This window comes from Sebastes umbrosus, chromosome 11 (assembly GCF_015220745.1).
Source record: "Sebastes umbrosus isolate fSebUmb1 chromosome 11, fSebUmb1.pri, whole genome shotgun sequence".
In the NCBI taxonomy this organism is placed as follows: domain Eukaryota; kingdom Metazoa; phylum Chordata; class Actinopteri; order Perciformes; family Sebastidae; genus Sebastes; species Sebastes umbrosus.
Genome location: NC_051279.1, coordinates 16,251,600 through 16,265,268, shown reverse-complemented (window position 1 = coordinate 16,265,268; position 13,669 = coordinate 16,251,600). Strand labels below are relative to the sequence as shown.

General features: G+C 45.4%; 1 protein-coding gene across 6 annotated transcripts in view; it reads right to left on the bottom strand.

The window, feature by feature from the left end:
• Positions 1 to 13,669, bottom strand: part of shc1 (SHC (Src homology 2 domain containing) transforming protein 1) — a 49,073-nt gene that overhangs the window by 29,002 nt on the left and 6,402 nt on the right. For 3 of the 6 annotated variants that reach the window (XR_005208840.1, XR_005208841.1, XM_037784602.1), the window contains exons 1-4: positions 3,305 to 8,762; positions 3,019 to 3,089; positions 2,490 to 2,553; positions 1,364 to 1,483 (exon numbers count right to left, since the gene is read on the bottom strand). Coding sequence is in view for 4 of the 6 variants with exons in the window: in XM_037784602.1 (XP_037640530.1) it covers positions 1,364 to 1,483; positions 2,490 to 2,553; positions 3,019 to 3,089; positions 3,305 to 3,898 (849 nt within the window). In the remaining 2 variants the exon portion in view is untranslated. Of the gene's footprint in view, positions 1 to 1,363; positions 1,484 to 2,489; positions 2,554 to 3,018; positions 3,090 to 3,304; positions 8,767 to 11,264; positions 11,310 to 13,669 lie in introns of those variants that run through there. The other 3 variants (XM_037784605.1, XM_037784606.1, XM_037784604.1) reach the window with 3 other exon arrangements.

The following is a 13,669-nucleotide window of genomic DNA, read 5'->3' as shown; positions in this document are numbered from 1 at the left end:
AGGCAAAGCAATGTACTATTGTGGACGGGGCCGGCAGCAAAACATATTTTAACTACCTAAAAAAATCAATATCAGTTTAAGTGTATGCTATTTGTGGAATATTTTTGCTGGTTTACCTTGCCGTCAGACAGCCCTTTCAGTCGGAGGACTGAAGCCACTGCATCCATCTATGCTCTCGCCAAAGCCACCAGACTCCATTGAAAGAACCTGTAATTTGACATTGCATAACACAGAAGTTGCTGGTCTACCGCTGCCTTGATCGGTTAGTTTGTTTGTGCTATTTTGTGACTTTGGTGAATCCGAACTAACCAAAGTCACAAAATAACACAAACAAACTAACAAATAAAGGCAGCGGTAGACCAGCAACTCACATGTTCTGCGAGGTTAAATTACTGTTTTTTTTCCAATGGAGTCTGGTGGCTTTGGCAAAAGCATAGATAACGGCTTCAGTTGCCCGTCAGAAAGGGCCATCTAATGGCAAGGTCAACCTGTGAAAATATTCTAAATATAGCGTACACTTAAACAGATATCGATTTTTTAGGTGGGCCTTTCTTTCAGGTGATAATACGTTTTGCTGCCGGCCCCGTCCACAGCAGTACGTTGCTTTGGTTCCGTGTCGGTACTCCTGTCTGCTTCTCAGAACTGGGGGTGAGCCAACCATCATCTAATATAGGTAATACACTGACTATGGATAAGTACCTCATGCAACCCCACTTCAAATAACCCAAACTATGCCTTTAAAATATTTCATTGATATCAAAGTCCATTTAAAATATTTTTTTTTACATCACATACAGTAGGTCCGACCTCCTGTGAAACTTAACAAAAATCTGATTGTATCATTAATTAGAGCATCAAAGCAGTCTGAATAATTTCCATGCATCTTTTAAAACATATCCTCTGAAATGATCATAAATCAGGTTAGTAGATAAAATGATAATGAACAATAACAATGCAGTTTACACACTGAAACAAGCTTTGAAAGACAAATAGTACAAAATGTTTAAAATTGCAATAAAATGGGGATGATAAAAATAAAAAGCTTTACATTTTTGTATTTAAAAAAAATGGCATTCTAAAAGTGATCTTTAAAAACGTAAGTCTGTATAATCCTTAAATCCACATGAAATCCCTCAAGCAGAGAGATCCTCAGGTTTACTCTGCTCCAGTAAACTGCACAGGCTAAGTGCACTCTGGATACCAAACACACCTCTGGCTACAACAGAGCTCCGGAAATCAGACGCATCTCTGACTCACAGTCAACCCTCTGATGATGGGGACAAATCTACTGAACACCGACAGAGTTTTTGAGGGAGAAATACACATAAAAGCAGCTTCGAGAGTGAGCTGGTTTAAGTCTAACCTGTTTGCAGTCGGCGGCCAGCAGGTTGAGGCTGCTGGTCGAGATGGTGAGGCTGATTGTCATGCCGGCAAACTGCAGGTTACTCTTCCCCAGGATGGACGTCATACAGCGAGAGGACGGCTGCGAAGCACAGGGACGGCGGCCCATGAGTGAAAAAACAAACAAACAAGGTGCACAAACAGAAAACAAGCCTTTTTTTTTTTTTTTTTTTTTACTTCAACAAGGCGATTGAGTCCCTCCCCGGCCTGTGCATGAGTCTGTGTGTGGAAATGCCTGTGTGTGTGGGAGTGGAAGAACAGCTGCAATTGTGAAAGTGATCCTGTCTCCAAGGCCAACTGTGACTGATGGGGAGCAGACAGGACAGTTCGCATACTGAAGGCTGGAGCCAAGAGCATCACGCAGACCACGCCAGCACTACCGTGCCAGCTAGTTTATCCCAATCCTCCTCCTGCTCTCGTGGCTTTCGTCCATATCTGCTCCAGAATGTTTGGCGTACGCTGTGAGAAAAACAGCATCAGGACTGGGATGCAAATGCCCAGCCATGTTAACCCCCAGTCCAGCCAAACCAAAGCGACTAGACTGGTTTTTATCTCATCCGTTAACTGTATTTTGTCTGGTTGTGCCAGACATTCCTCAGTCCAATCCTACTACGGCAACAGGCCGCTTGATTTAGCCACCTGTTTTATGGACTGTTTGGGTGGATGTTTTTAGTTTTACAGGAAGACTGTGCTTAGACTCATGCATGTCGTTACACAGCAGACTGTCTGCTTATTATCTGTAGTGCTTCTTTGGCCCCGACGCTGGCTCCACACAAGCTCCTACTCCACCTCTCCAGCCTCCCTTGTGACAAGAGGGCGGGAAAAAAAGGAGACCAGAGAGTGATTGGTAATTACCTGCGAGTAGCCCGCTAACCGCAGAAGTGTCCAATCATCCTAAATCAAGATCGGTGTTTGTGTGCGTGTGTGAGGGAGAGTGTGTGACTGAATGGCCAACTGACCACAGAGTGGACAATCAAGCTAAATCTAGCTCTTATGCAGAGAACCCTTCCCTCTGCCGCCCACTTAAGCCGTATGAATAAATAATGCCCTGTAAGGGTGTGTGTGCTTGTAGTGAACATGCTGTGTACCTTTCTCCTGCGCTGGGCTCCTTTGGCTCCGGGCACGGCCTCGCACACCACAGAGATTGCCTCCCTGAAACATTGATAAACATGCAAGTGTTTGCAGTAGCGTGTCATTAACCCCTCACGCCTTTCCCCGAATCACAATTATGTGGATATTAAATGGCAGCGGGTGATTGGATTTATCGTTCCTGAACTGTGCTCGTCTTTGCCACGGAGACAAACATCGCTACGGAAACCAGAAGGAAACCACCAGGATTCCAGAACATTCTAATTTAGGGGCTGGGAGAGCTGCAGGCGTGTGTATACACACACACACACACACACACACACACACACACATATGCCCATATGAGCAGACACAGTCAGCTACTAACTCAGAGAGAAACAAGCGAGCCAAAAGAGAGCGGAAGCAGGACAGAAAAGGGAGCAAGCAGACAAATATAAATATCACAGGCGAGTGTTTCTCGATGTCTGACCACGCTTTTTTACCATCTCGCCCCCACATGCACAAACACGCAACAGTGTGTAATCTCACCTGGTGACCTGAGTTCTGGTGTTGAAGTCCAGCGCCCGCATCGACTGCAGCACCTCCACGCAGCCCATGTACTGCCCAGGAAACAGGAAGGCAACACATTAGACATTTCCTGCATCACAGTCAGAGGAACAGAGTAAGAAAACAACAGCGGTTCTTTCCTCAGTTTCTAAAAAATGTGAGAGAAGGGGGTGTATATGTGTAAAAAGAAACTGTCTGGAAAGAGAGATGTGTAATTATATACATTATTTTAGTTTGGGGGGTTAGCGAGAGTGTGCCAGTCACTCACCCGTACACTGTAGGAAACGCCGGCGGTGCTGACCACACTGTCGGAGTGCAGCCAGCCGCGGGTGGGCTTGTTGACAAAGGAGCCATGGCGCGTCCACTCATCTCCTCCCAGCTGCCCTCCTTCCACCCGTGCCCTCCTGGACGCCCCTCCCAGCCGGTTCATGTCCTGCAGAGGAGGTCGAGGAGGGGGAGAAGGAGCGGTTAAAGGGGGAATAGGGTGGTGAAACGGAGGGGAGGAGCTGGAGCTGCTCCGGTCGTCCCCAGAGGACTCAACAGGCGCGTGAGGCTGCTGCGGCCTGCTCGAGGCCTTGAGTCCTGGGAGAAGACTGGCGGAGACGCCCAGGCGAAGGGATCCCATCCTGGGGAAGAAGGAGCAGAGTGTGGTGGGGCTGTTCTCAGCCGGGCGGGGAGAAGAGGGGGGCAGGATGGGAGTGAGAGACGAGGAGGAGAAGGAAGAAGGTAAACCAGGGGAGGGAGTGAGCGGGGTGGCGGGACTGGAAGGAGGGAACGATGATGGATTGGAGTTTGTTTCATCAGTCGAGCTGAGCGATTCACTCCGAAAGTGGGTGTACTTGGTTTTTGGGACAAGCTCCATAATGAATCTGCAGTGTCAGTTTTTGTATCCGCACAAGTCCACGCGATTCAATCAAAGTCTCTTTGTCTCAGCATTCAAAGTTTTGCTCTAAAAGGACAAGCAGCCATCTGTCTGTCTCCCTCAGCGTAAGAGCTGCATCCATCTGTCTGGTTGTCTGTCCTCTCCACACTCATCACCGGGCGGCAGAAACCGAACTGCTTTAAAAACGGCTTCGCCCGCAATGAAAGCGGGATGAGGGAAGGCGCGGAGGAAAAGTTGGGTGTCCCAGTTAATGGCAGAATGCAGATGAACAAAGTTTGCTTTTAGTGCACAAGTGCAGATCATGTTGTCATCAGTTCACTTTTTAGATCTGCGTCAATGTTCGTTGTGTTCCCATGGACTGATGATGACGAGGTCTTAGCTCTGCACAAAGTGTTCATCTTGGTGTTTTTGCCATAATGTAAAACAATATCTGTGAGGATCTTGTCCCTACTTAATCGCCTCTCAGTGAGGGCCAGCTATCCAGCTGTCGACAGCACCATGGAGAATCAACACAAGTGATTGTCTCTCAACGCCCCCCCCCCACCCCTCTCTAGCATGTGTGTCTTACTGCAATGAGGGGTGTATGTGATGTGTTTACATGCGTGAGGCAGTATAAAACCTTCCCTACTCACAATGCTTCTTAGATTATCCGTGTATGTGTGTGTGTTGGCGTGCGTACATGCGTGCGTGTGTGAAGCAGCTCCCCTTGGCAGCTCTATCCTGCTTGACGCGAGCCCATAAAAATCCTATTAGCAGCCAACGAGGGGATCGCAAAGGGGGGCGCGCACACGAGCACGGCAGCAACCCACACACACACACACACACACACACGCGATGCACCGCTCCAATTGGTCGATAGTACAGTGAGCACCTGCGGAGCTCAATGAAGCCCAGAAATTGCTAAAGAAGAGAGAGGAGGCTTACTGACGTATGGCTGGTATCCAACGCAGCACGCTTTCTTTAACACCTACTTCTCAAGTGCATCTCAAATCTCTCAACGGATTCCTCTTTCACTCCCTCTCTCTCTTCCTCCAAATGATTTCATGTCCTCTCTGAATGGCCCTCGCTCTCCCTGCGTCCCCTTCCTCCTCTTCTTCTCTCCTCTTCCAGATCACTTCTGGCACTTTCTCTGCACTCTTTCCTCCCTTCTCTCTGTCTCCTCTCTTCTCCTGGAAGCCCTCTCTCTTCCTCCACACAATGTACTCCGCCAATCTCTGTCTCTCCAACGCCTCCGCCCTCTCCCGCGCCACCACTTCCTCTCTCCTCTTCCAGATGATCTCCCCCTCACCCCCTCCCTCGAGTCCTCGCCCGTTCTCCAGGCTGTCTAGTTTAACAGTCCCAAATATATATATTAATGGTGAGCCCTGTCTTTCCGCCTCTCTACCGTTAAGATCAGGGATGGCTAGAGGCTAGGCATGGTCACCTATTTAGACACCAGTAGAAATCAGAAAGAAAAAAAAGTTGGTAGTTAAGACTGGGCCGGCGGATTGGGCCCGTCCCTGACTGTAGTTCCTGATATGGCTAAAACAAGCGAGGCTGCCTTGGTTCAAGTGTGTTTCCTAAAACTGGCCACCTCGGCTAGGATGTGTTTTTTTTTTTTTCTTCTTTCTGAAGCACCATTAGATAGTGGTAGGTTGAGTCTGAGATGTCTGGTACAGTGACACACACTGCAGTAGCACGGCGGTGATGTAACACCGAAGAATGTAGGTCATTGGCTGATGACGACTACCGGTGGGCTTCTTGTGATGGTAATGAGACCTGATTTGTCAGCTTTGAACTCCCAACCCAGGGTTCCCTGAACGGTGCTGGAGGCTCGTGAGTTGAACACGAACTCGCTCACCCAGCTGGGAAAGGCTCAATTAAAACTGTACTTGGTTGTTATGCTGATCTCTCTACGCGCCTCTCTTCTTCTAACCCTGTTGCTTTATCACCGTTCAAATAACAAGCCCGGATTATAGTCAAGTTACCTGAGAGAAGAGCGGCGACAAAGTGCCGTGTGATATGAACAAGCCAAGTGTTGTATTCCTTCCTTATCTAAGGCAGGGCTTATCAAGCAGCAGGTCAGCTCTGAGTTCTGTTAACAAACTACCATACAGACGCCACATAACATCTCATATTCTGCATAGTCCAACCTAGAAGGCAAACAACAGTCTGTCTCCAGTAACAGTCTCTCGCTGAGTCCCACAAACAACACCGTCTGCAGCAGCAGGAGGCAAGGCTACACCTACGGTCCTGCAGCAAGCTGGCTGGCCTACACCTCAGAGCTGTTTAGTCATGTTGACAATCTCTTGACCTTTACTCCCTCAAACGAGAGCAAGGCTTACACACACACACACCTTTGCCTAGACTACTTGCACAAGGAAATTTGGCACCGATGTTTCAGCGATGCAAAGTGAGAAGGTTGGTTTTCCCACACACTAACATTTAAGAAACTGTGTCTGAAGTACAGCGAACCAGCTTGTAGTGGGCGCAGGATGCGTGGCAAAGGAACAGTCGCCTACACCAGTCTAGCACCACAGAGGGATTGTCTAGCAAATTCTAGCTAGTCATCCATCTGGTCCTGGCTAAAAAGCACCATGGAGGATCCAGTCACACTTACAAGCACTGCCAGACAGGCTGGGATGATCTCCAGAAAGCTGTAAAGAAGTATGGCTGGAAAAAGTCACAAAAGACACCCAGTATTTGGACAATCAAAGAGCATGCAGAACAAACACAACAGTCTCTCGCACCCTTAATAAAACCAGAAACTAGTCGTAGCACTTAAAAAAGGCAACAGAAATGGACAATAGAGAGGAAAATCCAGGTGTGTTCTCATACACAGGGGTGTTCTATGAGCAGAGTTGATGCTTTTTAGTGCACAGAGCACAGTGGAAGTCAGGTGACTGCAGAGGAAATGACCCTCTACATGAGGAGGAACCCTGAGTCACCTACACACAGACAGTAAAAGGAGCAGACAAACACCTAATGACCGGTGATTGATCAGCTGCACGGAGTGATATGTACAAGTGAAACCAGCACCATAAATCTCATTTATCCAGTCGTTCCTGGTAATGGCACATCAGCTTGACTGATGGAGATGGTGATCACCACTGATAAAAGGTGAAACAAGCCAGGCTCGTGGAGTAAAAGGTGAGATCAGGACAAGCCGGGCTCGTTGAGAAAAAGGTGAAACCAGGACAAGCCTGGCTCATTGATAAAAAAGGTGAGCTCAGGACAAGTCGGGCTGCGCCGACTCGCACAAGACTATACAGAATGGGGAGGGGGAGACAGGTGACCTGAAACAACCCTGATTCTGGGAGTCTGCCGAGCTCGGCATAGACAAAGACTGTCTAGTAAAGAGAGAAAAAGTGTTAAAAACAGCACACAACCCCAGACTTATCAAGGTCTACAGCTTCTTATCTACTAAATATATACAGTGACCTAGTGAAACAGCACCGGTTTTAAAAGAGAAGACAAGAAAAAAAGAACTTTACATCTCACTCTGTCTGAAGCTGCTGCCCGTTGCTATGGCAACAGACATTAAAAAGAGATGCCTGCGGAGGATACACACACAGAGAAGTCCCGACAACCGCAGAAATATTCAGACAAAGAGATAACTGCTTTTGTCAAAGCCCATGACAGCAATTAGTCGCTGCATCAAAAGGCGCCACGTTAGAGCTTTTTTTTTTTTTTTTTTTCTCAGCCAACAGGAGGAAAAACTAAAGACTCCTAGAAAGATCAATAGGTTTCAGGAAACGATCAAAGTTTGACCGGCATCGCGCCAGCCATAAAACCAGATCAATGTTGACATCCCATGTCGGCTGCATGCACTGACCCCAACTGGGGCATGTTAAACTGTACTTCTGATATACTAAAGAATCACTTTCCTATTAATAACAGTATAAACAACAACAACTACACTAACTGTTCACTTCTAAAAGACAACACTGATGTTTAGAAAAACTTGCATAAAAACCTGAATATTATGTGCAGCAGCTAACAAAGATTGTATAACATCCTGCAGAGTATGCTCATAGAGAATAGAAAATCAGAAGTCACAAAGAGAGTCTATATTTACAACAAAAAAAGTATTTCAAATAGTTGTGTAGAAAGTGAGTCTAATCAATTTCCCTAAGAGTTCTTTTTTAATGAATGGCAAAGCATAACTAGTGCCTTTTTTTTGGTTTTAAAAAGCATACAGTTGATAATCCATGGTGATTCATCTAAAGCTGGGTTTCGTATTCACATGAGAACCACATTAATGTTTAAACAGCCTCAGACTGTCCGCTCATCCGTCCTCTCCTTCCTCTTTCTGGCTTTCCGTCCGTCCACTCCCTGAAAAACGTGCTTCTCCTCTGATCCGCTCTTCCGCTCGATTAATTCACAAAGTCACTGCCGGCAGCTCCTCTCCATCTATTCCTCTCCTCCGTTTGGCTCTTCTTTATACTTCCCTCCTCTCTCTCTCTCTCCTCCCTCTCTCTCTCTCTCAGCAGATGGTGAAATGGCAGTGTTGCCAGGATGGACAATGGCACTCCTTCATTGTGCTCCTCTTCTCCCCCTCACGTCTGTCTCTCATTCCCACTTTCCTTTTCACCTCTGTCTGTTAGAGGGACGGGCACGCTGTCTGTCCTCCCCTCCCCTCCTCCCAGTCTGGGTGGGTGATGCTGCCTCCCATGTTCTCTCTTACCGTCTCTCTCTCTCGTTCTCTCTCACACACACATTCACTCACGGCTGCTGCCTCTCTGCCCTCCCCACCTCCCTTTTTTCTCCCTTCCTGTTTCCTCCCCTTCCCCCCACCTCTCTGCAGGCTCACTCATTTAACAGTGTACATGTGTATGCACATTAATGCACACACTGGAGATGTGGAAGGAAGGGAGGAAAGGACGGAGGGTGGGGAGGGAGGGGGGGGGGGGGATGTTGTGTGTGCATGTGTGTGTATGGGGGGGAGAAGGTTGTCCATGTTGGCTAGTCAAGTCTCCTCCCTTATTCATGTTTGGTAACCTGAGAAACAGAGTGAAAGAGGGAGACATAGAGGGAGAGGAGGATGGAGACAGACAGACAGAGGAAGAAGAAGGGCTGTGCAGAGTGTGACATGAGGTCACTCTATATAACCTTGATGAAAGTGGACAAATTCAAAAAGAAAAAGATTTTCATTCACATGATAAACATTCTTTATGTTACTACATGACTAGAGCTCTCTAAAGGGGGGGAAAGGACAGATTATAACCAGGCGAGCACAATAACAACTGAGTGATCCTGTAGAGGCAAAACAGAAAGCAGATATCCCACAGATAGGTCCCGACACTCAAGCGTATCTGATGAGAACAAAGCAGTGTTGCAGAAGAAAAACCACCCATAGAGTGAAACGGGGACACACAGCAGAGTGGATAGCAGGGAGTCCTCAAATGACACCCCGACATTCAGCCGCTGCAGTACTACGTTTGACCACTACACTAGTCGAGTGGTGCACTCAGAGAGTTTGTGTGTGTGGAGGATCAAAATCAGAGAACTGCAGAGAACTAGAGTGTCATTCAAGGTAATATCCATCCCCACACACAGTGAGTGGTGTGATAGTGACCGGTGAAGACAGCCCCCCTCCACCCGTAGCCCGCACCATGCCTGAAAACCAGTGAAACACGTGACACACTGTGGCTTAGGGTTGACAAAAACATAACATTGTTTTATTTAAGAGCTTTATATGAATCATTTATGTGCTATCCTGAATTTTTCTATTAAAAATAATCACTCAGTTGACAGTTTATTATAGGCACATCCAACTAAAACTAATGAAGTCTAATGCAACAATCCTGCAAATAATTCCACCTTCATGATATTAAATTTTGCAGCCTCCAAAATGACCATAAAGTTGAGTCAACACCTCTTTAAAACAGCTCCAACAAAAGCGGAACATTACAACCGCAATGAAGTTAGGATTTACTGGAGGACTCTTGTATTAGACTGCATTAGTTTTAACTATGTGTACCTAATAAACTGATAACTGAGTGCAGTTAACAATAACTCACTAAAAGCACAATACGTTTACATACACAGGGCTGCACAATTACTTTAGTTTCTAGTTTCACATGATTGTAGAGAACTGTCATTCTAGGTAAGGGTGTAAAAACATTTTGATACACTTGAATATCGCGATATTATGTTTTGTCATACTGTATTGATTCTCAAAAACACTTTATTGATTTTTAATTAATAGTTAAACACGGCCTGTTTACAATTTTGTATTTACTTAAAGCAGCAGAATTGGAGCAAATATAAGTTATGTTTTATAAAACGGTCAGTATATCCTGACAGTAGTGTATGAGACAGTGGCGCTGCCTAGTTTGACCGTTTGATCGAAGTCCGCCAGTGATTGACAGCTGCCTCCATTAAATAAACAGCCAATAGGAACGCTCTCTGAAATGACCTGTGATTGGCCACAGTCTGGTCAGGGCTGTGATAAACACAAACGCAGATCCCACTGTTCTGATTACATAAGAAGGTAAACTTGTTTTACTCAGATTTTATGCATATGGCGGTAAAATTAGATTTTAAAAAAATCATAATATACCACCTTACTTACAGTATCGCAATATATCGCGATATAATAAATCGTAACCCCTGTGTCATGATACGTATCGTATCGCCAGATTCTTGCCAATACGCAGGCGTATTCCTAGCTATATTGAAATATTTCTTTTAGACTGCTGCAGGGAAAAAAAATTAAATGATAAAATATGCCAAACGTGTAGTAAAAAATTGTTTTTCTCAAATCGTCTGTAGGGGTGCAACAATATAATACTGTATACGGTTTACTGCTGTTGAATAATACTCCTGTTTTCTGCTGCTGCTGCTGAGAAACCAATCTGAACTGAGTCACACGAAGCTCCACTTTTTATTTCAAAGTTTTAAAACTCCACAATTTAATAAAGTTGAATTATAATAAAATTGAAAACTGAAATGTTGGGCACATCTCCAGAAGGCGTTATTTCATGATATATTGAGAATGAATCAGCCTGTGAATTTGGTGAATTATTACACCCCCCTACTAAAAACTAAACACAATATCTAGAAGAGTAATTTAGAGCTTTTTTTGCTGTAATCATGCAGCCCTGAATTTACAATTCATTACCTAAAACATCAATATTTAACCCCCCTTGAAGATAAGAGGGCCAAATGATTACTTCCAGGAGGGTTTACTTACTTTTATCTATCATCAATATCTAAATAAATACTATTATTACAACTGGTTTGCATATTAGACATGAGAGTTTTGACCCTCCTATTTGACATAACATTGTGCTGGAAAGAAGCAACCCCTTCGCCACCGTGTCACTCTGTGTTTTGTGTTTGTATCATTTGAATGTCTTACCATATATTCCATTGGCCAACACAGGCTGCCTGTGAGTCTGTAACCCTAAAAACACCAAACTGCACATCAGCATACTGTACACACACACACACACAAAAACTCAAGGAGCCAATCACAGCGCGCGCCAACATTCGCCCTTGCGGCTACTTGACTCCCCAGCATGCTTTGCTTCCCAGGATCAGCTGTGGAGAAGGGTCATGGGACCTCCTTGATATAAACGGCCCGGTTGGTTAAGCGCACAGAGACACACACACACACACAACGGTGACATAAGACGGAGATAGAGCGAGATCGAGTGGGAGAAAGAAAGAGTGAGAGGAAGAGAGGCAATAATCCAAGCGTGCGTGTTGAAACACACTCTGTGGAATGAAAGGAATTAACTGAAAGGACCGCATGTGTAGGATGCTTGTGTCTCGGCTTGCCCGATGCGAGTCGGCGAGCGTGCGCTTTGTTTTATATGCATGCACTAGACGGAATAACTATGGAAGCTGCAGTATGAAACAGTCAGAGCTCTGGATCTAATGCGAACGCTGCAGGGCCATATCTGCTGTCTGCTCTTATACTGTCTGTCTGTATGTGTGTGTGTGTGTGTGTGTAATCTGATTTGACCCGCCTCGCTCACCCCCTTACATACACTAGGCCAAAAAAAATGAGCGTAGATGAGTAAACGGGCCTAGTCACTGACCTTTTCCCTACTGGACTACTGCCAGCCTGAATACGCTGTCCAATATCAGTTCACATTACGGAGACAAGACAGACAATGATGAAGACGATGAGCACAGAGGGAAACAACGAGAGGGGGGTGGGCGTAACTGACATGGGAGAGCCCTCTCTGATTGGAAAAGACGTGCAAACACCCACACACACACATATACTGTAGAGACAGCAAAATGGCAATCAAATTTTCAAAAATTAGGGGTGAGGGTGAACATTAGATTAGACAGGCATTCAGCAGAGGGCCCTTCTGCTGGTTTCATAGCTCACCACGCACACAGCAAACATGTGAGCTGGCTATTTTGGGTCGTGCCAACCCCCCCTCCGCCGCCCCCTCTAACCGCACTCCCACATCTCTATCTCCTTCCATCATTCCCTTCCTGCTGCCACTCTCTGCCTCCCTCCACTTACAACTTTCCCACTTACCTCAACGGTTTATTTGATAGAAACTGTGTTATTTCTTCACTTAAGTTCCCAGGTCAAACTTTAACACTTTCTGAGTACCAAATCGCATCCATAGCATCGGGTACTGAAACTGTCAAGTGCCAAAAGTTATAGGAGGAATGCTTTCTCGGGTCTTGTTTACATATTCTCTGATCAGATATTTCCTGATTTAAGTCATAACTTTTTATAGGCTACTATTAAATTTCAGCTTCTCTTTCTGTTTGGCTCATTACAAGCTGCTGTGTTTAGGAAGATTGGCTTGTTTTGTGAACAAAAAAAAAGAGGGTTGTGGTCATAGACTGTATATGAGAAGTGGTTGTAGTCCCTGTGGCGTCACCACCCATGGCATTTTGGCCGTCGTCATCTTGGTTTTTGACCGTCGTCATCTTGGTGTTTTGCAACCCGAAGTGACACGACAGGATGCAGCTAAGTACAACCGAATGCTGGATACATTTTAGGCAACCAAAAATGTTACAATTAACTTTACTGAACTGAAAACACACTATGAACGGGTTAAAGTTCTAAGACGAAAACGCGGACAACTCCGAGATCTGCCAACAACGTGGCCTGTCAATCACAAGATAGTCACGCCCTAAAGCATACCCTGCTTTATCGTCTATTTAACTCCAAATGGGACCATCATTTACATAAACCTGGAGGTTGCCAACTGGTTGGAGTTTACATGACCTCAAGATATGTGAATGAAAATGGGTTCTCTGGGTACCCACGAGTCTCCCCTTTACAGACATGCCCACTTCATGATAATCACATGCAGTTTGGGGCAAGTCATAGTCAAGTCAGCACACTGACTCACTGACAGCTGTTGTTGCCTATTGGGCTTGAGTTTGCCATGTTATGATTTGAGCATATTTTTTCATGCTAAATGCAGTACCTGTGAGGGTTTCTGGACAATATTTGTCATTGTTTTGTGTTGTTAATTGATTTCCAGTAATAAATACAAATATACATTTCCGTAAAGCAGCATATTTGCCCAGTCCCATGTTGATAAGAGTATTAAATACTTGACAAATCTCCCTTTAAGGTTCATTTTGAACAGATAAAAAATTTGCGATTAATCGCGATTAAATACTTGAAATGATTGACAGCCCTAATTTTACCTTTATTCATTCGGCAGACGCATTTGTCCAAAACGAAGTGTAAATGAGGTGCAATCCAAGCCATAGTGGATCAACGAGAAGCCTTAACACGTGTTTCCATGTTCCACCTGACAGGTATCGTATTGGCAC